This window comes from Balaenoptera physalus (genome assembly GCF_965194825.1).
Source record: "Balaenoptera physalus genome assembly, chromosome: 15".
NCBI lineage: Eukaryota > Metazoa > Chordata > Mammalia > Artiodactyla > Balaenopteridae > Balaenoptera > Balaenoptera physalus.
In genome coordinates this window covers 37,125,121-37,148,441 of record NC_138894.1, presented here as the reverse complement: position 1 = coordinate 37,148,441, position 23,321 = coordinate 37,125,121, and the positions used below count along the sequence as shown (strand labels likewise).

At 35.1% G+C, this 23,321-nt stretch overlaps 1 protein-coding gene across 12 annotated transcripts in view; it reads left to right on the top strand.

Annotated features, from left to right (window-relative positions):
* Nucleotides 1-23,321, top strand: part of ZNF638 (zinc finger protein 638) — an 88,669-nt gene that overhangs the window by 10,053 nt on the left and 55,295 nt on the right. For 8 of the 12 annotated variants that reach the window (XR_014253679.1, XR_014253680.1, XR_014253681.1 and 5 more), the window contains 7 exons: nt 1,551-3,066; nt 7,460-7,521; nt 13,585-13,623; nt 14,384-14,676; nt 15,820-16,094; nt 17,479-17,625; nt 18,601-18,723. Coding sequence is in view for 9 of the 12 variants with exons in the window: in XM_082425970.1 (XP_082282096.1) it covers nt 1,753-3,066; nt 7,460-7,521; nt 13,585-13,623; nt 14,384-14,676; nt 15,820-16,094; nt 17,479-17,625; nt 18,601-18,723 (2,253 nt within the window). In the remaining 3 variants the exon portion in view is untranslated. Of the gene's footprint in view, nt 1-1,550; nt 3,067-7,459; nt 7,522-13,584; nt 13,624-14,383; nt 14,677-15,819; nt 16,095-17,478; nt 17,626-18,600; nt 18,724-23,321 lie in introns of those variants that run through there. The other 4 variants (XM_082425967.1, XM_082425968.1, XM_082425972.1 and 1 more) reach the window with 3 other exon arrangements.

Sequence of the window (23,321 nt, the reverse complement as noted above, 5' to 3'; positions counted from 1 at the left end):
AAGATTGAGTTTGATTCAGAGAGCTAGGAGTATTCTAGGTAGTGAGGTATGAATAAAGTATGGAATGTGTTGAAAGTGGTCAGGAGATTGCAAATAGACCAATTTGGTTGTAGTAAAAATTTTTCATTAAGTATTATTGGCTAGGAAAGTGTGAAAGGTAGATTGGGATTAGGTTATATACTAAACGCCAGGTTGACAAGTTTGGACACTATCTTACGAGAAGCAGTAAAGTGGTGAAGATTTTTATGTAGAGGGGTGATAATAAAAGAAGTGTTTCAGGGATATTAATCAGTAACGACAGAATGAATTGAGATGGAGGCCAGCTGTGGTATAGAGTGATGAGAGCTTGCAGTAGGGTGGTGGTGGTGGTGAAAGGAGAAAGGAAAGTATAAGAGACATCGACAGGAATACGTAGAATTTTATGATTAGTTAGAAATGGAGAATAAAATGTTTTTGAGCCTCATTGACTAAAGGAATTGGTGTAGAGAACAGAGGGTTGAAAATGGATAGTTTTGGGAGAAAGTTCCAAAGTCAGTAAAAACAGTAGCTAAAAGTTGGCATAAAGGAGAGAGGTTCTTGGCAATTTTTTTTTTTTTTGTCTTCATAGATAATTTTATTAAATAGTCCTGGGGTTAATGAAGAATCACATATCTTAACTGAAACTATATTTTGTCTTGGTCCAGAATTTTATAGCTTTGTCAGAAACATGCAGTTAATAAGTTTAATTAGTTTTAAAATTTTAAATCATTCTAGCAAGCTGTTTCATCTTATTACAGTGTTTTATTCAGAAGCCTTAACCTGGGCTATTCTACATTTTAAAAAATTTGATAAACACATGTTTAGTAAGACCTTGTTATCTGAACTCTCTCTTACCCCAGTTCCCTCAAAACTCTAGAAGATACTCATCCTATAAAACTCAACTCAAACACTCATGACCTCTTCCAGAAATAAATCCTTTTATGATGCTTTTTAGCATTGTTGTAATAATGGAAAACTCTATTTTGTTTTTCTTGTTAGATTGCTTGCACTTTGGCAGGAATCATGTTTTATTTGGCTTGAAAACTCCATAATGACTGTAATATTAGACAAAAAATGTTTAATAAATTGAATGATTCTGAACTCATTCCTTTCCACTAAAATCAAAAAGAAGGGGGAAAAAGATCTATGATGATAAAGAAACAACTTCTGAGAACTTACCACAGCAACTGAATGTATATTCTCACCCCATCCCCCAGTGGCATGCAGAATTTGGACACTTCTAAGAAGTTTTAAAAGGAGTTGTAATTACCGCTCAGCACCTAGGACAGCACCCAGTGCAACGCAGTGTACATGAACTCTGGCTTGAGGTTTGGGGTTTGTGTTCTGGATTCGGGAAAGAAAAGAAGAGAAAGTTTTGGGGAAAATTTAAAATCCTCGTAAACACTCTAAAAGTGTATGAAATGCAGAATGGTTTCATGGCTTTGTTTCAAAATGTTTTACACTGGCTGTAGAACCCACTTCATGAAGTAGTTTGAGTTAAAATGATCTAATATTTGTGTTTTAACTTTCAGCTTTGTGTTATTCTTGGAAAATTTCGCACCACTTGTGAATTCCTTGAACCTGGGCATTGCAAACCCACTTCTGTTGGGCCCATCTCCTTTGCACTTTGCTCAGATTAAGACTCAGTTGGCGCTTCAGCAGCTGAATGCCGTTGCCTCACATAGTTCAACACCACCTTATACTTTATTAAATCAGGCTTTCTTGAAAATAGCCATGTCGAGACCCAGGTTTAATCCTCGAGGAAACTTTCCACTTCAGAGGCCACGAGCACCTAACCCTTCTGGGATGAGGCCTCCAGGACCATTTATGAGGCCTGGATCTATGGGTCTTCCAAGATTTTACCCAGCAGGGAGAGCCCGTGGGATACCACACAGATTTGCTGGCCATGAATCTTATCAGAACATGGGACCACAGAGAATGAATGTTCAGGTAACTCAACACCGAACTGATCCAAGATTGACCAAAGAAAAATTGGATTTTCATGAAGCACAACAAAAGAAGGCGAAGCCTCACGGTAGCCGGTGGGATGATGAGCCTCATATGTCTGCATCAGTGGGAGTGAAACAGAGTTCTGTAACGCAGGTTACAGAGCAGAGTCCTAAAGTACAGAGCCGCTATACAAAAGAGAGTGCCTCAAGTATTTTAGCAAGTTTTGGATTATCTAATGAAGACTTAGAAGAACTCAGTCGCTATCCTGATGAACAACTAACTCCTGAAAATATGCCATTAATTTTGAGGGATATAAGAATGCGAAAAGTGGGGCGCCGATTACCTAATTTACCTTCTCAGAGCAGAAATAAAGAAACACTTGGTAGTGAGGCAGTTTCGAGTAATGTGATTGATTATGGGCATGCAAGCAAGTATGGCTACACAGAAGATCCACTTGAAGTACGTATTTACGATCCTGAAATTCCAACTGATGAGGTCAAGAATGAATTTCGGTCACAGCCGAGCATTTCTGCATCTGTTGCTGCTCCAAATGTGATATGTAATTCTATGTTTCCTGTTGAAGATGTGTTTCGACAGATGGACTTCCCCAGTGAGTCCTCCAATAATCAGTCCTTTTTCCCAGTTGAGAGTGGAAGCAAGATGTCAGGCTTACACATTTCAGGAGGACAGTCAGTCCTTGAACCTGTAAAATCTGTCAGCCAATCCATTAGCCAGCCAGTTAACCAGACAATGAGTCAGTCTCTGATTCCTCCTCCTATGAACCAGCAACCGTTTTCATCGGAATTAATTTCAGCTGTAAGCCAGCAAGATCGGATCCCACGTGAACCTGTCATTAATTCATCTAATGTACATGGATCGGGAGGAAGTAAAAAGAATTACCAGTCAGAGGCTGACATCCCCATTCAGTCTCCCTTTGGGATTGTGAAAGCATCATGGCTACCAAAGTTTTCACATGCTGATGCCCAGAAGATGAAGAGACTTCCAACTCCTTCTATGATGAATGATTATTATGCAGCGTCTCCAAGAATATTTCCACATTTGTGTTCTCTGTGTAACGTAGAATGTAGTCATTTGAAGGTGAGTGTTTTTAAAGATCACTGTATCATGATACTCAGCGCCCAAGTTTCCTCTAAATTCTCATGTATGCTGGTGTTAACTAGTCATTAAGGAAAAGGCAGAAATTTTGATTGCAACATCAACACTTAGTTGTAATCTTAAGTAGCCTGGCCTAAGTACTGAATTGGGTGTTAGGCTTTCTGTATTCCTGTGACTGGGCACACCACATGGGTCTGTCCATTTATTTTGAACTTCTGAGAAGTTATCCCAGAAAATGCAACATAAAATTGATATGACATAAACTGTACTTATAAGACAATGTCACATGAGTTACCTTTATCTAAATAAGAGAATCTGTTAGTATAAAAATAAAAACTTGGAATAAAACATTTGTACTGCACACTTTTAAGAGACAGTCTATTGTAGCCTTGCATGTATCTATCGGTCTTGGGCTAAAGAGAGTTAATGTTGATTTAAATATCTTCTGATTCTGTCTGAATTAGGATTTTTAGCGTTTCATGAGGAGGAGCTTCCTCAAATAACCTAATCCATAGCAAAGTTGAGTCAAGATGAATTATTCGGACCAGCTGTGGGCTCAGAGCATAGAGTGTAGAATGATAGAACTTTAGAGAGAAGAGTCTTTAAAAAACAAAGAAGCCTTAGGTGTCTTCATGGTTAGTATAGTTAGAATGAAGTGTTTTACAGAGGTGCTGAAGAGTAATGTAGACTATACTGTTTGATAGTAATCATTGGTGGATTTGAGTAGAAATTTCCAAGTATGTTTTATTTACTTACATATGTTTGGAAACCACTGTTTCTTCTATTTACTAATGTGATTTGAAGATGTATATTATTCAATACAAGTGGTCAGGAAGGAAGAATGTACTTCCCATGGGAAAAAGCTTTGATTCAAGGCCATAGCATTGGTTGTATACTTTGAATAGGCTTAAAAGTCTTTCGGTGTTAATTCTCTTGTTTTTTCTCCTTCCAGTGCTGCCCTTTTATTGTCTTTCTATTTCCCACTCACCAGGTTTCAGCCAACAAGAATCTGATACCTAAAACTGATGCTTTTGTCATAAAGGTTAACGCCAGCAAAGGAAATCAGCATTCTATCTCATTTTAGCCATATTTGCTGAGTTCTAATAAAATAATAATTGCCTTGCCTTATCACAGGGGATAGCAAAGTCTTGAAAAATCTCAGAATAATTTATAGCACTTAGTTAAAATCTGTAAGTAGCCCTGGCCTAAGTACTGAATTGAGTGTTAGGCCCCCTGTATTCCATTTATTTTGAATTTCCAGTTAGTCATGATAAATCCAAGAAAAATATCTTAAATGTTTTAATTTTTAATCTGGTGAATAGAAAAGATATACATTTATTCAGTAACTATTTACTGATTACTAGTTTTGTACATGACTATATTAGGTGCTGGGATGGAAATAAAGAACTATATAAAGTTTACATGTTGTTCTTAAGCAGTTTTTACAGTCTCACTGAGGAGAAAAATTATACACCTAAAGAATTTTTTAAAAATTGGAGGGTAACAAATGGTTCATAATCGTTTGGTTATGCTGTAGGGGGAGAGATATTTAATATTTCTGTTTGATTGCAGACATATCAGTTCAGGCTAGCATTATCAATTTACTGACACTTACTGTGTATTTAGCAGTATGTAATTAGAAAGTATAATATACTTTCTGACATCAGAAGACTTCCGTACTCCAGTTAAATAAGACTGATTGAGTGACTACTGCACTAAGTCTGTCTGGATTAGAGTGGTCTGGGAGGGAAGACTTCATGGAGTAGGTTGAAGATGGGTCTTGAATGATGAGTAGGCTTAGATATACCCAGGGGAGGAGAGATGACATTTCAGATAGGAGCAACAACAGTAAGTTTGAGGGGCCTTGAAAAGCTAGCCTAAGGAGTTTAGACTTGAGGTGAGAGGCATTAGGAAGCTAATTAAGGTTCTTGACATGCGAAGTGACACATTAAAAATGTCTTTCAGGGAGATAAATCTGACTGACGTGTACAAGATGAATAGAAATGAGAAGAGAGAGGGTAGGGCACCTAATTCGAGACTTCCCTAGTTATTCAAGTATAAGTTGGTGAAAGTATGAATTACTATGATAAAAGTAAAAATTAGGAAAAGAAATCATTTAACGATTATTAGAATTCACAGAGATTGATTGCCATTTTAAATGAACAGATACCTTTTAATAGAACAACACAATGGACCTAACTAATGAATTCTTCACTACTGGATGACAAATGATAGGGATTTGTGAACATGGACTTAGGTAGTACAAACTACCTCTCTTGTTTCTGTGATATATCTTGCTGCCTTGTAAGTGTGCATGTATTTGACATTATAAATATGTAACCAATAAATATAAATTACCAACTGCAAATTTTTTCTTGCTAAGTAATATCTGACAAAATGTTCCCCATCTCTGAGTCTTTAAAACTATAGCCTGAAAAAGACAACAAGAAAATGTGAAATTATTTTTTTTCTAAACTGGGTTTCAGACAGAGGAGGAGCCGACCTTAGTTTAGAAGTTATGTCTTTTTGACTGTCACAGTTGGTTTAGAAGCCATGTCTTTTTGACTGAAATAATTCAGTTTGAGAAAATACTGACAAGATTTTTGAAATAGTTGGTGGATAGAGAGTGAGCTCTGATATGGGTAGGTATTTTCACAGTTTGATTCTGGGCCCGCTCAAGTCTACAGTCCTTGCAGCATCTCCTGCTTAGTAGATAATTATCACTTTTTCTCTGGAGAGGAGTACTGCTCTTGGACCCTTGTCTTACTGGAGAGTCTAGAAATTGGGGTGGTGTACATCTATTTACTGAGCTTAAAAGCGAGTAATGTCAGTGAGTAAAGCGGACCTATTAAAAGGGTGTGTGTGTCTGTGTGTGTGTGTCTGTGTGTGTGTGTGTGTGTGTGTGTAGAACTGGAGAGAGTATGCCCTAAGTAAGTTAGCTGTCAGCATCACCTGTTGGTTGCTATATCAAATACATGTCTAGTATTAATTACATCTTCATATTTTTTCAAGAAAAGCTGGAAATCTCTGGATTTTTAAATATCGGCAATTTATTCAAATAAAACACTTTATGGTCCAAATAAATCATGCCCAACTTGATACCTGCCAGTGTGTCTGATGTAAGCAATATCCAGTTAATGTCAAAGACATGGGTTTAACAGTACTAAAGACTCTTAACTGCCAGTCTCTTCTAGCTTTCTAAATATTTGTATCACTGAGCAGGATATGCAGACATTTCTTTTTTGCAATCCACAATGAGTTACATGGCTTAATGAAATAATTTAGGGTTTGTCATAACCTGCTGCTGAGCATTGCAAATAGCATGCACTTATTTTCAGATAGTTCTCAACAAGGCAGATTCCAAAATTAGTGTCAACTGTTGTTTTTAACTCTGGATATTTCTAGTTCGTCTTTGGCAATGACAAACTAAAATGTTTTTGAAATGGAAATGAATAACATTTTCCTCAAGGAAAGCGTTAAAATATGGAACTGTTCAGTAAGTTTTCTGCCTTTCCAAATGTTGGAGAAACAATAAAACATTGAGTAATATACACATTGCTTTTAACTAACTGTTTCGTTTGGGGGACTGTATCTTTGAAAACTGTATTGCCTTTAAAAAAAAAATCAGATGTATCTTCCAGGAGCTTTTTATGGATACGGAATGTAATTTTAGGGCAGCTTTGTGACACATGAAGTTATGTATAAGAAAGCATTTTGTTCATTGTAAAGCTCTATATGTAAGGGATATTATGTCTTTGAAATGATATTACTTTTCATTATATCCTGAAAATAAATTAGATTTGATCAGCAGCATTTTTTCATATTTTTACTAATCTTATCCTTTGCCAATACATAGTGAGTACCTTGCTTGGAATAGTATTGGCCTAAGAGGTAGGATTTTTTGTTGTTAATGTTGTTAGCTTGAATTTTAGAGTTGTAAGGCATTGAGACTATATTTTAGAGACTATATTTTAGACTATATTTTATAGAATGATACCATTCTATTTATAGAGTTTTTGGTGTTCTCTGTAGTAGTGTTTTATATTTGAGATGAGTTATTTCTGATCCATGCTTTTATTTTCTCCAAGTTTACACGTATATTTGACTTCAAAATGAGTATCCATGGGTATGATTTTAAAAATGTTTTCTATACTAAAATGTTTTAAAATGGCATCAATGAGTTGGTATTAAGTGCTTTTGTTTGGAGGCCTTTTATTTTTGTTTGTGAAAATTTTTATTGTAGCCAAATGGTATTTATAACTAGATTTGGTTAATTTTTGATAAAACAAAGTATACTGTGTCATGTTAAAAAGCCTAATTTCATTAGTCAAATAAGGAATGTTCTAATTTGTGCACTCTTCTCCTTTTACAATAGGATTGGATTCAGCATCAAAATACATCTACTCATATTGAGAGCTGCCGACAGTTACGTCAACAGTAAGAACAATTTTTTCCTTTTTTATAAGTAGCAAATTTACAAAATAAATAATGTTTCAGGTATGACTGCTTAATACCTTTAGTGTGGTACTTTGGAGAAAAATATTTTTTTAGAAAGCTATTGTGTATTTGAAATATTAATATACAAATATATTTAATCTTTTCCCCAAAGGAGAGAATTAAATATGGTCCTTTCTTTTGACTCCTTCCTAATTTAATCCCAGTAGGTAACTTTAGTATCATTGGTTCATTCCTGCTGGCTTGCCTTCCCTTGGGATGGTTTATCTTTTTCAGAGGACATAGTCTACCCTTCTCCTACACTTCTTCCCCCTCATCCCCACCCCTTTCCCAAAGGATAAAAAACTAAAAACCACCCAAACCAAACACTAGTCTTTAATTTCAGGTCTAAACCTCTCCTGGTTTAGACCCTATATTCAGAAAAAACCTTAAGTAGGAGATGAACAAGCTAGATATGGTGCTTCCTCAACATTGGTTCTTCAATTCTTTGACCTTGTCCTTCTTTAAGACAGGGCACCTATGAAGGTGAAAAGTGTGATATTAACAGTATTCTCTAATATCACCTGGAGTTACATAAAATTAAATTGTGCTCCTTTTAACATCATTAAATATACTGATATAGTTGTGTGTCAAATTCCTGGTCACTATACTGATGATAATAACATGTTCTTGAGCAAATGGATTTGTGGCAGCTGTTTTGGTTTTTTGTTGTTGTTCTTTATGAAAATATCAACAAAATTTTTTGAGATTATTCAGGACTCTTTTAGTCATATGTGATAAACCTAACTCAGACTAGTTTTTTAAAGTAAGGAAATTTATTAGCTTATTTAACTGGGAAGCTTAAGGAGTGTTTCTAGTTTCAGGAACAGCTGAGTAAGATGCTCAAACAAAAATCAGAGTGTCAGAAATATTTTCGTTTCTTGGCTGTTCTCTTCTGCTTTAGCCTCATGAGAAAGGCACACTTTTCTCCACAAAGCAAAGTGACCCCCTTAGTTCCAGACTTAAGTGATCTGTATAGCTAGCAATTCCAGGAGTTAAAAAATAAATAAAAACACTTCTTTCCTCATAAATTCTGCGGAAGTCCTTGGTTTGACCCTTTTGGTTCACTGTGGGTTAGTTGTCCATCTCTAAACCAGTTATAATGGTTGCAGGAATAGGGTACTGTACCTCGGTTGGTGTCAAGTGTTGAGTGTGATATAAGCCCTACCTTAACTGTATAGACTAATAATAGAGTTGCTTACCTGTATAGATGTGTGCACACAAACATTGGTTATCATGCGGAGATAATTTGTTACTTAAATTGGATAGGCCTTACTGCCACTGTAAGTGGAAAATCTCTCCTAAGCCACAAATTTTCCCACAGATACCCAATGGGATGTCTCATTTTTATGAAGGTAAGGGATTTAGGTGGGAGTTAGTTAGTTGCTGTAGGTAGGCATTTATGCTAGTAAGAGGATTCTAGCTACATGCACTGTCATTAATTTACTACATCAAATGGCATTTATGCCTATTTAAAGACTTTTGTGTAGATAAGCCTTTTTTTTTTTTAATGCACACAGGACCCTGATTTTTTTTTTTTATATTTATTTTTATTTTTTATTTTTGGCTGCGTTGGGTCTTTGTTGCGTGTGGGCTTTCTCTAGTTGTGGCGAGTGGGGCTGCTCTTCGTGGAGGTGCGTGGGCTTCTCATTGTGCTGGCTTCTTTTGCTGCGGAGCACGGGCTCTACGCATGTGGGCTTCAGTAGTTGTGACACGAGGGCTCAGTAGTTGTGGCTCATGGGCTCTAGAGCACAGGCTCAGTAGTTGTGGCCCATGGGCTCTAGAGCACAGGCTCAGTAGTTGTGGCGCATGGGCTTAGTTGCTCCGCAGCATGTGGAATCTTCCTGGACCATGACTCGAACCCCTGTCTCCTGCATTAGCAGGCGGATTCTTAACCACTCTGCCACCAGGGAAGTCTCCAGGACGCTGATTTTAAAGCATGTGCTTTCCATGCCTGCTACTTCATCGCTTGTTTTACATTTTTATGTTTTTCAGGTTATGTGCTCTTGAATAGTTTCTTTATGGCTTTCTATTGCAAAAAAAATTTAACAAATATGTTAGATTTGATTAGGTGCTTTGGATTTTTCCATGGCAAAATATATGCTACTTCATTCTTTTTTTTTGTTTTAAGCTGCATTGTGTTTCTAAACCTTAATCTGTTTAGTCATTCCTCTGCTGATGTATATTTAGGTTCTTACTCCTTTTCTTAAGGCTGATTATCTCTTCTCTCTCGTTGTCTTGGATCTTTCTGGATTATGACATAAGAGTAGTTGGTTAACTTGAGAAAAGATAATAGTGCATTAAAGTTTTAGTATTAAAAATAAATAATAAGAGCTGTATGCTTATTGTGTGCTGGGCGTTCTTCTAAGTGCTTTACACAGTGTCTTTAATCTTCAAAGCAACCCTATGAGATATATGTATAATGATTATTTGTGATTTTACCAGTGGGGAAACTGAGAGGCAACTTCCCTACTACAACACAGCAAATAATTGGCACAACTAATCTGTCTAACTCATGGATCTTTGCTCCTTTTTTTCCTCTCAACATTTTATTTTGAAAAGTTTCTAAGCCACAAAAAAGTTGAAGGGATAATAAACATTCATATAGTCTTTGTCTTTATTAACCAATTATTAACATTTGGCATATCTATTGTATCTTTATATGTACATTTTTAATATTATAGTTTTTGAAAACTACTTGAAAATAAATTACAGACATTATGACACTTTACTCCTTAATTCAACATCTGTCTCTTAAGAATAAGGAAATTTTTCTACAATGGTTATGTGTTATAACCACAATATAACACAGTGATTAACAAGGATTTCATAATGCCTTCCAGTACATAGGCCAAGTTCAAATTTTGCCATTTGTTTCCAAAATGCCTTTATAACTATCTTTGCCTACCCCACCCCTACACTTTTTTTTAGCATTAAATTTTTTTTATTGGAGTGTAGTTGCTTTACAATATTGTGTTAGTTTCTACTGTACAGCAAAGTAAATCAGCTGTATATATACACATATCCCCTCTTTTTTGGATTTCCTTCTCATTTAGGTCACCACAGAGCATTGAGTAGAGTTCCCTGTGCTATACAGTAGGTTCTCACTAGTTATCTATTCTATACATGGTATCAATAGTGTATGTATGTCAATCCCAATATCCTTTTGAGGAGGATTTTTCACAATGGTTGACTTCTGAAATGTCCACAAAAGTTGTCTTGTAGAATATTCCACATTCTGCACCTTTTTGGTTTTTTTTCCTCTTCATTAAATTCAGGTTGAACAGTTTTGTCACAAAAACTTTATAGGTGATGTGTATACTTACTGCATCACATTGGGATACAGATAATGTCGTTTACTTAGGTTCTTGTTCTTAGCCATTATGTTTATATTGCTTATGTATCATGCTTCTGAAACACATTTTAAAAAACTAGTTAGTACCAAATGTAAAATAGATAGCTAGTAGGAAGCAGCCTCATAGCACAGGGAGATCAGCTCGGTGCTTTGTGACCACCTAGAGGGGTGGGATAGTAGGAGGGAGGGAGACGCAAGAGGGAAGAGATATGAGGATATATGTATATGTATAACTGATGCACTTAGTTATAAAGCAGAAACTAACACACCGTTGTAAAGCAATTACACTCCAATAAAGATGTTAAAAAAAAAAAAACTAGTTAGGCAATATACAGGCAGTCCAAACTCTATTTGCAGAATAGTATGCATGCTTTATCTTTCTGCTCTGGGCAGCAGAGACAAGAATATGTATTCTAGCAGTTAACCTAGTTCTGAAACATCATTTCACATCTGAAACATTGTTACCCACTCTTGAACTGGAAAGCTCTGGAAATTTAATAACTTCTGTGTGTCCACAACCAGCTATATTTCCAGCATTGTACATAAGAGAAAGCTAAGGCTTACTCCTCATAGTAAGTAACTGGCTTTCAGATACATGGCCATTAAGTGGCAGTACCTACACTTACACCCAGCTGTGTTTGATTCCAAAGGTCTTGCTTTAGTTTTTTTTTTTTTCTTTTGGTCGCACCACATGGCTTGTGGGATCTCAGTTCCCCAACCAGGGATTGAACCCAGGCCCCAGCAGTGAAAGTGCCAAATCTTAACCAGGAGACCACCAGGGAACTCCCAAAGGTCTTGCTTTTAAACACAGTAACATGAGACCGGAAATGTATCTTCTTAGATGGTACAGAATAACAAAAGTTTTTAAAAATGTAGTAGTAGATGAAACAAAATTGTTCATGTTTTAACAATTGTTGATGCTGGGTGATAGATACATTGGATTGAAGTTAAGTTTTTTTGCTTTCATAGTTTGTCACATTATAATGTTAGAAGATGCATCATGTTTGCTCTTAAAGCAGGAAGAAGTGGGCAGAAGCTTTCTCAGAAGTCTGCCAGTGGTTTTGCACCTATGGTTGTCTCATTGGTTTGAACCTATCACTGGCTATCTTCTAAGGAGGCTGGGAAAGCAAATATTTAGCTTTTTTAGCCTTTGTTGTGGAGGCAGGCATGGGAAAAGAGAGTTGAGAATTGCTTTTGAGTTAACCTGCTAACAATGTCTGAGACAAATATCAACAAATAAAAACCACTTTACCTTTAGTAAGGTTTTGACCTCACTTTATTTTCCTGCCAGGTGACTTGTTGAGTCTGCTGCCTTCATTTCCTTACCTGGCTCTCCTCTTGGTTGCTGAAATTGTATTTTTGAACATCAGTGATTCAGTAATTTAATTTAATCACCATTTCCAGTTAACTTTAAGAGTCCAGAGCATCTAGAAAAGATGAGGATAAAGATGTCTTTTTTTTAGGCTTCCATGATGTTGCTGTTCCTCCTACTTTTTCTTTCTGTAATTAACCCTTAATCTCTTTCATTGGTGTATCTTTGTCTGCTTTACTCTTAAGTGTTAGTGTGCATAAGATTCTGTCCTCAGCCCTCTTTTTTCCCCGCAAACTATTCTCTGTTTATCTCACTCATTCTTAGTAGTATAGCTGATGCCTGATTTTTAATATCCCAGCCCTCATCTTTTTCTGTAATCCAGATATTTCCAGTTGTTCTGAAAACATTCCTATGTTCCCTTCACTTCAGAAATGTTTATTGTTCCCTGTTGCCTTTTACTTATGTGCAGCCTCCTTAACCTGATTTCAAGGACGTTCATAGTTTGTCTCTGAGCTGCCTTTCCAGGTTTTCCCCCTCATAATTGCTTTTCGTCACTTACATGCTGCAGCCATACCGGTTCCTGGAATAGAACACATGTTTTGCCTCCAGTGCTTCTTTTGTGCATCACCACTGTATGAAACCTAACCTGATCCATGCCTATTAACAAGACCTTTCGCCACATGGCTTGTGGGATCTTAGTTCCCCTGAAAAGCAACCTTTTTCTTTGAATTCTCCCCTGAATCCTCCCACTAGATCCTCTCTTGAGGAATTTTTTTTTTTGGTACAGTGTAAGGGGCACTATTCATGTCTTATTCTGTAGAGGTGTCCCCTGGGGTTCTGCAAAGTGGGTGAACTGTCTTTAACCCCTACCTAAGCTTGTGTTTTATACCTCTTCTATACCTCTCAACACTTTTATGTGTACTGCTTGTTTTACCTAAATAAACATCGAGGCCTTTGAAGTATAGGGAATGTGTTTCTTTTCCCTGAATTGCCTAATAAATCACTGTGTTAACTTTGGTTTTTTATCTTTTTTTAATCTTTTTAAAAATATTTTTTAAATTTTTAGAAATTTAAAAAAAAATTTTTGTTTTTAAAAATTTTTAAATTTTTATTTATTTATTTATTTATTTGCTGCGCCACATGGCTTGTGGGATCTTAGTTCCCCAGCGAGGGACTGAACCCGTGCCCTTAGCAGTGAAGCACGGAGTCCTAACCACTGGTCCGCCAGGGAATTCCCTTAACTTTGGTTTTGAACAGTCCTCTTGATACATTGCAGGGAAAGATTGAGCCTTATAATCTTATTTTAACTGTTCATTAATATTGTTTATTCTCAAAATAGGTATCCCGATTGGAATCCTGAGATCCTCCCATCAAGAAGGTAGTTATTTTTTTTAATAGTGGTATTATTGAAATTTGATTTTCTTTTAAAAGTAAACAAGTACTTTTTTTTTTTTTTAAAGGTACTGTTTTGAATAGAGTCCTGTTTTGACCATTTTTACTTTTAAACAATAGGCAAATGCAACCATCTCAATGAATCTTTCTTTAATTACCCCAGTTTAAGTGTGATAGCTCCCATCTGTGAACTTCTTTTTTTTTTTTTTAAGTCTGTTCTGAAAATACTTTATACTTTAATACTTTTTATTATTATTTTATGTTTGTGGGATCTTAGATTTGAAGGCTGGGAATGGGGTTCCCGGTTCAATGTGTAGGTATACAAGTACAACAGTCAAAGAAATATTTGTGGATGGCATAATGTTTCAGGAAAAATTGTTGAAAAACTTTTGTTTATGTAAGTCATTTCCTAAATTCTTCATGTAATATAATACTTTCAAAACATAATTGGATATAATAGTGGTATAGGAAAAATGCAAGAAATTGATGATAATATTCTTTTGTAAATTAACAAAACAGAGGAATCTAAGCAATGAGAGAGGTGATCATCTGCTCTGATTGTTTCTTACTCATCTACAAGGCTGAATTGCATCATGTCAAACAGGTTTTTGCTTTACGTAAATACATGGTATCAGAATTTGGCGTTGTTAATAGTCTGTTTTTAAGAAGATAAATCTGTCATTTAATACAGATTTAAATTTATGTTAAATTGATGAATCTTGTGGTTTTTTTCCTACACTTTGTAGAAATGAAGGCAATAGAAAAGAAAACGAAACTCCAAGAAGACGATCTCATTCTCCCAGTCCTAGACGTTCTAGGAGATCAAGCTCAAGTCACAGATTCCGTCGATCCCGAAGCCCAATACGTTATATGTACAGACCAAGAAGTCGAAGTCCAAGAATTTGCCATCGTTTCGTTCCTAGATACAGATCCAGATCCCGTTCACCATATCGAATGAGAAATCCATTTAGAGCTAGTCCAAAATGCTATCGATCAGTTAGCCCCGAAAGGACATCAAGGAGATCAGTGAGATCATCAGGTACACTTATGGTTGTGAATAATAAGTACTTATTTTGACTAAATTTTTTTAGTTTTTTTGTTTGTTTGAATTTTTTATTTCTATTAAGCTTGAAATGGTGACTTACATACTACTGTCAAGATTTTTTTAAATGTTGACATTTTGAGGTATTTGGCTCAGCTCTTTTTAAAACTTTCAAGGTTTTTAAGAGATGGAATGTTCTACTTTATTGAATTTTAGAATTTCTATATGAATTCCAACCCACATCCCAACCTATTTCATTCTTCTTCCCTTTATTATGTATCAGAAGAAGTGTGGGAGACTGTATCTATCCACCCAACATCAAACTTAAAAACCAAGGATATACAAACATCTTAGTTTGCTTTAGTAATTGATTATAGACTTGTCTTCGGTGAATTAATTTGAAACATTTTAAAAATTATTCATATTTTCAACCTGTGTCTTTATATTGGTTTAGTGACCTTTCTGGAAATAGCTCTTATATAATTTTTTTCTGAGATCTTTGCAAAGGTCTGTGAGGTCTTTCCTTTTCCAACTACATGTCTTTGTGAAGCTGGATTTTTCTTTTAGTATTTCAGCTGAAATAATGTATCCAGCAGATTGGATGCAGAAGCAGATACGAGAATTCAGACTTTTTTTAAGACCAATATTAAAGTATTTGGAAAATATACAGTGGTGCTACTCATCTAATTTTTGTTTTGAAATTAAAGTTTTTTATAAAAATATATTATTTATATTAACATAGGAGTTTATTATTATTAAATGAATTAATATTTTAAAAATTCTATTTTAGTTTCTTAAATGGTAAACATTGATAAATTGAACACAAACAAAAGCTCTTTGGAGTCCTCAGTTTTTAATAGTGTAAAGGGATACTGAAACCAAAAGTTTGAGCACCACTGGTATAAGAGAAGCTCACTGAATAAGGGATCTTCATGTTTTTATATCTTCACTTTTGAGTGAAGAATTAAAGAAGAATAATTTTGTGTGTGTGTGTTTGCCACCTGTTTGGCCTAACAATAGCTCAATGTGATAAATATTTGGACAGTTGAGAGATGATTCTTTTTTTTTTAATAATGTGATGAGATGTTTCCTACCTTAAGTTCTTTTCAGTTGAAGTAGTATTTACGTCCTTTTTACCAGACAGAAAAAAAGCATTAGAAGATGTAGTACAACGGTCTGGGCATGGGTCAGAATTCAGTAAACAGAAACATCTTGAAGCAGTTGATAAAGGACACTCACCAGCACAAAAACTTAAAACTGTCAGTGGAGCAAAGCCATCAGTTAAATCTACGAGCTCTACAAAGAGTGATTCAAATATAGGACATTGTACTCGTTACAAATCAAAGAATCTTGAAGATGACACCTCACCAGAAAGTAAACAGGTGTCTGATAAAGCTGTTTCTCTACAACGTAAGGTCAGTAGTTCTTTGTTAGTGGAAGTGTGTGCATACATTTGTTAATATGACAAAGAGAAAACAAAGTTTTCAGAATTTTTAATTTTCATATTTCCAAAAGTTTGAAATCGTGACTTGTTATGTTGATATGGAATATTTATTGGTTTCTCTTCTGAATATAATAAAAGTCCAATAAAGTCCTGTAGGTTACAAATCCTAGAGGTTTGGCATTTGATATATCAAAAGTGAAAACATTTTGACGGTTTGGTGTTTTTGGCTAACCACACAAACAGATCCTTGTGATAAGTTTTGCTCCCTGATTGGGGAAATGGATGTAATCAGCAGCATTAATGAGGTTTTATAATCTTTGTTAGTAAGTTATTAGTGAGTCTCTGCTGAGAATTGGTCATTTTTAATCTGTTTTATACTTTTTGCAGTACAGTTCATAAGTTAAATACTTCATTGTCCAGTGTAGAATACTAGTCTCTTTTCTGGGTACTAACTTATTGGTGTATTTTGATGGTATTGCTTTATTGTATATGTTAATGAAATTACTATTATAGCAGATAATATATAAAGCATCCTGAGACTATCAGAGTAACTCCTGATAGGCCAGATTTTCAAATGTTTATTATATTGTAATAGTAACAAGTCTTCAAGTATTTAGGTATACATTGCTCTTAACATTGTCTTAACTTTCAACAACTACAGTTCCCTGCCCCAGAGAGCTTATATTTAGAAGGATAAACTTAAAATAATCAACCTGCAATTACAGGATTTTGAAGAGCATTAATTAGGAAGAAATGTTGAGTACAGGGCATTAATCTCGAAGAGGCTTAGTTATTCTGTAACGTTCTTTCATTTTGTTTCTAGACTTCTAGATGGTGGCGGTGGAACTTTTAAAAAGTTTTTTCTTTTTGAGTCAATTTTTAACATAGGTGGCAAATTTGATAAAGTATATTTAAATTGTATGTAGTATAAATCTTTAAAAATATTATGCCCATCTAGATAACATTTTTAATTATTAGAACACAGAGTAAGTAAAGCTATAATTTCAGCTTCACTAGTGATGTGCCATGCAGATTCATATAGAAAAATACTCTTTAATAGTTTTGGACCATTTCATTTCATAGGTCTTGTTTGTTACAAAATGCTTCTAAACAGAAAAGAGCATCTGTGATTGGTTACCCATAAACTCTGACCACTGTTGGGTTTGAGTGGTAAAATGTAAAACATATTTCTTACTACTTTTCTTTGGCCTTTAAAATTTTTTCAAATATGCTAAAATATGTTGAAAAGACTGCTTAAAGGACTAAGATTAATGGTAGAAGAAATTATAGTGGGAATTATTATAATTGTACTTTGTCACTTAATTTGGTTTAATTTTCTTTCATCCCAAAAAAAGCTTCGGAAAGATCAGTCTTCACAGTATGGTCCCGTTCTTCTTATATCTGATTTACCAGAGGATGGCTGTACTGAAGAAGATATTAGAAAAATATTTCAACCATTTGGAAAAGTTAATGATGTCCTGATTGTTCCATATAGAAAGGAAGTGAGTCATTTAGTCTGTTCTAAAATTCATACAAAGTCATTATTTTATAAAGACTGTTGTTGGATCTTATAGCTGCTTTTCCTGCATACACAATTGTTAATTGAGTTATGTAAATGTTTGGATTTGAATGAACAAGGTCCCTAAGTACTGCTTTATATCGTTTCAAACAGCACACTGTTGTTTTAGAAGAGCACACTTTTTCCGTGAAGGGCCAGATAATGTTTTAGGCATTGCATGTTATAGGATTTCAACTATTCAACTCTGCTCTACAACTCTGTTGTTGTACAAACACAGTCATAGATAATATATAAATGAATGAGCATGGCTGTGTTCAAAAAAATTATTTACAAAAACAGGTGGCAGGCCATAGTTTGCCATTCATTGCTTTAGCACACCAGTAAGGTCATATTAAAAAAATGATTTTATCTGTACAGTATTTTTTTACATATGAGTTGTATTCCTATAACTCACATAATAGGGTTCACCAGAACTACAAACCCTAGGTTAAGCAGAACGTAAAAAATTGTGAGGTAAGACAACGGAACATAGTTGGTATTGTTTTCTTTGTTGCAAGAACCCTTAAAAAGGTCAGACTTAACAGCAGCTAGACCAGATCCTGCCTTCTGTTCGATTGTTCAGTGAGCCCTGCCTTCCCATTTCTTATTGTTCCATGATCCTGCCATGGACCCATGCTTCCTTCTTACCTTGGTAATGGTATGGAAATTCTATAAGGTTAAATGTCGATTTCATATGTGAAAACATCCTAAACATCAAATTAAACTTTAGCAAAACAAAAAGAGGTGAAAGCAACCAGGACTTGAGGTAATTTCAGTTTTATATTCCACAAAGAAGTATTATCAACCAGGACTTGAGGTAATTTCAGTTTTATATTCCACAAAGAAGTATTATATTAGGTCATACAGAGAAATTTAAGGTAGATTTTTGTGACTAAAAGTGGAATACATTTCATTTTAGGCTTACTTGGAAATGGAATTTAAAGAGGCAATTACTGCAGTCATGAAGTACATTGAAACAACACCACTTCTGATAAATGGGAAAAGTGTGAAAGTATGTGTTCCAGGAAAGAAAAAGTCACAGGTAAACTGAATTTAGTTCTTACGTGATTCATTGTTGATTAATTTTTTGTTTAAGTATGGCACATACTGAAAAAGGCATAAAACAAAAATGTTCACTCCACAGATTAGGTATAAATTCAAATACATTGAACTTAGCAACTTCTTTATACATACGTATATATATCACACTGTAAACAGTATTAAATGATAAGCAATAGACTAGGGGAAAATACTTAACAGAATTAGCAAAAGTCTGTGAAACCTCTACCTGAGTCACAAACTACAACACTGACAACGTCCTGGAAGCCCCTTGCATACTTCTTTTGAATACTTACTTCGGGGCAGAGGGGAGTGTGTAACCCCACCTTGGTTTCTAATACCATACTTGAGTTTTGCCTGTTTTGAAGTTTCTATAAACAGAATCATAGTGTATATATTCTTCTGGGCCTTTTGCTTCCTTAGAAGTATCAACGTTTATGAGTTTAGTCTTTGTAGATCATTTTCTTTGCTTTAGTTTATATATCCATAGATAATGTCTATAGAAGTACTTAAAAATATCCAGTAAGTTTTGCTTTGTGTATATGTGTTCTTTTTATGTTATTTTCTTTTTTTTTTTTTAGTTATTTCTGAGATATACATTTTAAAGTAATAACTAGGATTATGACTTATAACATTATACCAGAACATATAAGATTTTTAGAAATTTCATGTAATGTCTGAAACATTTATATTAACATATTTCCATACAAATAACCCAATGAAAGTTTAGTATTAGTTGTTTTTTGTTTGTTTGTTTTTTATACTGCAGGTTCTTATTAGGCATCAATTTTATACACATCAGTGTATACATGTCAATCCCAATCGCCCAATTCAGCACACCACCATCCCCACCCCACCGCAGTTTTCCCCCCTTGGTGTCCATATGTCCGTTCTCTACATCTGTGTCTCAACTTCTGCCCTGCAAACCGGCTCATCTGTACCATTTTTCTAGGTTCCACATACATGCGTTAATATACGATATTTGTTTTTCTCTTTCTGACTTACTTCACTCTGTATGACAGTCTCTAGATCCATCCACGTCTCAACAAATGACTCAGTTTCGTTCCTTTTTATGGCTGAGTAATATTCCATTGTATATATGTACCACGACTTCTTTATCCATTCGTCTGTTGATGGGCATTTAGGTTGCTTCCATGACCTGGCTATTGTAAGTAGTGCTGCAATGAACATTCGGGTGCATGTATCTTTTTGAATTATGGTTTTCTCTGGGTATATGCCCAGTAGTGGGATTGCTGGGTCATATGGTAATTCTGTTTTTAGTTTTTTAAGGAACCTCCATATTATTCTCCATAGTGGCTGTATCAATTTACATTCCCACCAACAGTGTAAGAGGGTTCCCTTTTCTCCACACCCTCTCCAGCATTTGTTGCTTGTAGATTTTCTGATGATGGCCATTCTGACTGGCGTGAGGTGATACCTCATTGTAGTTTTGACTTGCATTTCTCTAATAATTAGTGATGTTGAGCATCTCATGTGCTTCTTGGCCATCTGTATGTCTTCTTTGGAGAAATGTCTATTTAGGTCTTCTGCCCATTTTTGGATTGGGGTGTTTGTTTCTTTAATATTGAGCTGAATGAGCTGTTTATATATTTTGGAGATTAATCCTTTGTCCGTTTGCAAATATTTTCTCCCATTCTGAGGGTTGTCTTTTCGTCTTGTTTATGGTTTCCTTTGCTGTGCAAAATCTTTGAAGTTTCATTAGGTCCCATTTGTTTATTTTTGTTTTTACTTCCATTACTTTAGGAGGTGGATCAAAAAAGATCTTGCTGTGATTTATGTCAAAGAGTGTTCTTCCTATGTTTTCCTCTAAGAGTTTTATAGTGTCCAGTCTTACATTTAGGTCTCTAATCCATTTTGAGTTTATTTTTGTGTATGATGTTAGGGAGTATTCTAATTTCATTCTTTTACATGTAGCTGTCCGGTTTTCCCAGCACCACTTATTGAAGAGACTGCCTTTTCTCCATTGTATATCTTTGCCTCCTTTGTCATAGATTAGTTGACCATAGGTTCGTGGGTTTATCTCTGGGCTTTCTATCTTGTTCCATTGATCTATGTTTCTGTTTTTGTGCCAGTACCATATTGTCTTGATTACTGTAGCTTTATAGTATAGTCTGAAGTCAGGGAGTCTGATTCCTCCAGCTCCTTTTTTTTTCCCACAAGACTGCTTTGGCTGTTCGGGGTCTTTTGTGTCTCCATACAAATTTTAAGATGATTTGTTCTAGCTCCGTAAAAAATGCCATTAGTAATTTGATAGGGATTGCATTGAATCTGTAGATTGCTTTGGGTACTAGAGTCATTTTCACAATGTTGATTCTTCCAATCCAAGAACATGGTATATCTCTCCATCTGTTGGTATCATCTTTAATTTCTTTCATCAGTGTCTTATAGTTTTCTGCATACAGGTCTTTTGTCTCCCTAGGTAGGTTTATTCCTAGGTATTTTATTCTTTTTGTTGCAGTGGTAAATGGGAGTGTTTCCTTAATTTCTTTCAGATTTTTCATCATTAGTGTATAGGAATGCAAGAGATTTCTGTGCATTAATTTTGTATCCTGCAACTTTACCATATTCATTAATTAGCTCTAGCAGTTTTCTGGTGGCAGTTTTAGGATTCTCTATGTATAGTATCATGTCATCCGCAAACAGTGACAGTTTTACTTCTTCTTTTCCAATTTGTATTCCTTTTATTTCTTTTTCTTCTCTGATTGCCATGGCTAGGACTTCCAGAACTATGTTAAATAATAGTGGTGAGAGTGGACATCCTTGTCTTGTTTCTGATCTTAGAGGAAATGCTTTCAGTTTTTCACCATTGAGAATGATGTTTGCTGTGGGTTTGTCATATATGGCCTTTATTATGTTGAGGTAGGTTCCCTCTATGCCCTCTTTCTGGAGAGTTTTTATCATAAATGTGTGTTGAATTTTGTCAAAAGCTTTTTCTGCATCTATTGAGATGATCATATGGTTTTTCTTCTTCAATTTGTTAATATGGTGTATCACATTGATTGATTTGCGTATATTGAAGACTCCTTGCATCCCTGGCATAAATCCCACTTGATCGTGGTGTATGATCCTTTTAATGTGTTGTTGGATTCTGTTTGCTAGTAGTTTGTTGAGGATTTTTGCATCTATATTCATCAGTGATATTGGTCTGTAATTTTCTTTTTTGGTAGTGTCTTTGTCTGGTTTTAGTATCAGGGTGATGGTGGCCTCATAGAATGAGTTTGGGAGTGTTCCTTCCTCTGCAATTTTTTGGAAGAGTTTGAGAAGGATAGGTGTTAGCTCTTCTCTAAATGTTTGATAGAATTCACCTGTGAAGCCATCTGGTCCTGGAATTTTATTTGTTGGAAGATTTTTAATCACAGTTTCAATTTCATTACTTGTGATTGGTCTGTTCATATTTTCTGTTTCTTCCTGGTTCGGTCTTGGAAGGTTATACCTTTCTAAGAATTTGTCCATTTCTTCCATGTTGTCCATTTTATTGGCATAAAGTTGCTTGTAGAAGTCTCTTAGGATGCTTTGTATTTCTGCGGTGTCTGTTGTAACTTCTCCTTTTTCATTTCTAATTTTATTGATTTGAGTCCTCTCCTTCTTTTTCTTGATGAGTCTGGCTAATGGCTTATCAATTTTGTTTACCTTCTCAAAGAACCAACTTTTAGTTTTATTGATCTTTGCTATTGTTTTCTTTGTTTCTATTTCATTTATTTCTGCTCTGATCGTTATGATTTCTTTCCTTCTGCTAACTTTGGGTTTTGTTTGTTCTTCTTTCTCTAGTTTCTTTAGGTGTAAGGTTAGATTGTTTACTTGAGATTTTTCTTGTTTCTTGAGGTAGGCTTGTATAGCTATAAACTTCCCTCTTAGAACTGCTTTTGCTGCATCCCATAGGTTTTGGGTCGTCGTGTTTTCATTGTCATTTGTCTCTAGGTATTTTTTGATTTCCTCTTTGATTTCTTCAGTGATCTCTTGGTTATTAAGTAACGTATTGTTTAGCCTCCACGTGTTTGTCTTTTTTACGTTTTTTTCCCTGTAATTCATTTCTAATCTCATAGTGTTGTGGTCAGAAAAGATGCTTGATATGATTTCAATTTTCTTAAATTTACTGAGGCTTGATTTGTGACCCAAGATGTGATCTATCCTGGAGAATGTTCCGTGCGCACTTGAGAAGAACTTGTAATCTGCTGTTTTTGGATGGAATGTCCTATAAATATCAATTAAATCTATCTGGTCTATTGTGTCATTTAAAGCTTCTGTTTCCTTATTTATTTTCATTTTGGATGATCTGTCCATTGGTGTCAGTGAGGTGTTAAAGTCCCCCACTATGATTGTGTTACTGTCAGTTTCCTCTTATAGCTTTTAGCAGTTGCCTTATGTATTGAGGTGCTCCTATGTTGGGTGCATATATATTTATAATTGTTATATCTTCTTCTTGGATTGATTCCTTGATCATCATGTAGTGTCCTTCCTTGTCTCTTGTAACATTCTTTACTTTAAAGTCTATTTTATCTGATATGAGTATAGCTACTCCAGCTTTCTTTTGATTTCCATTTGCATGGAAAATCTTTTTCC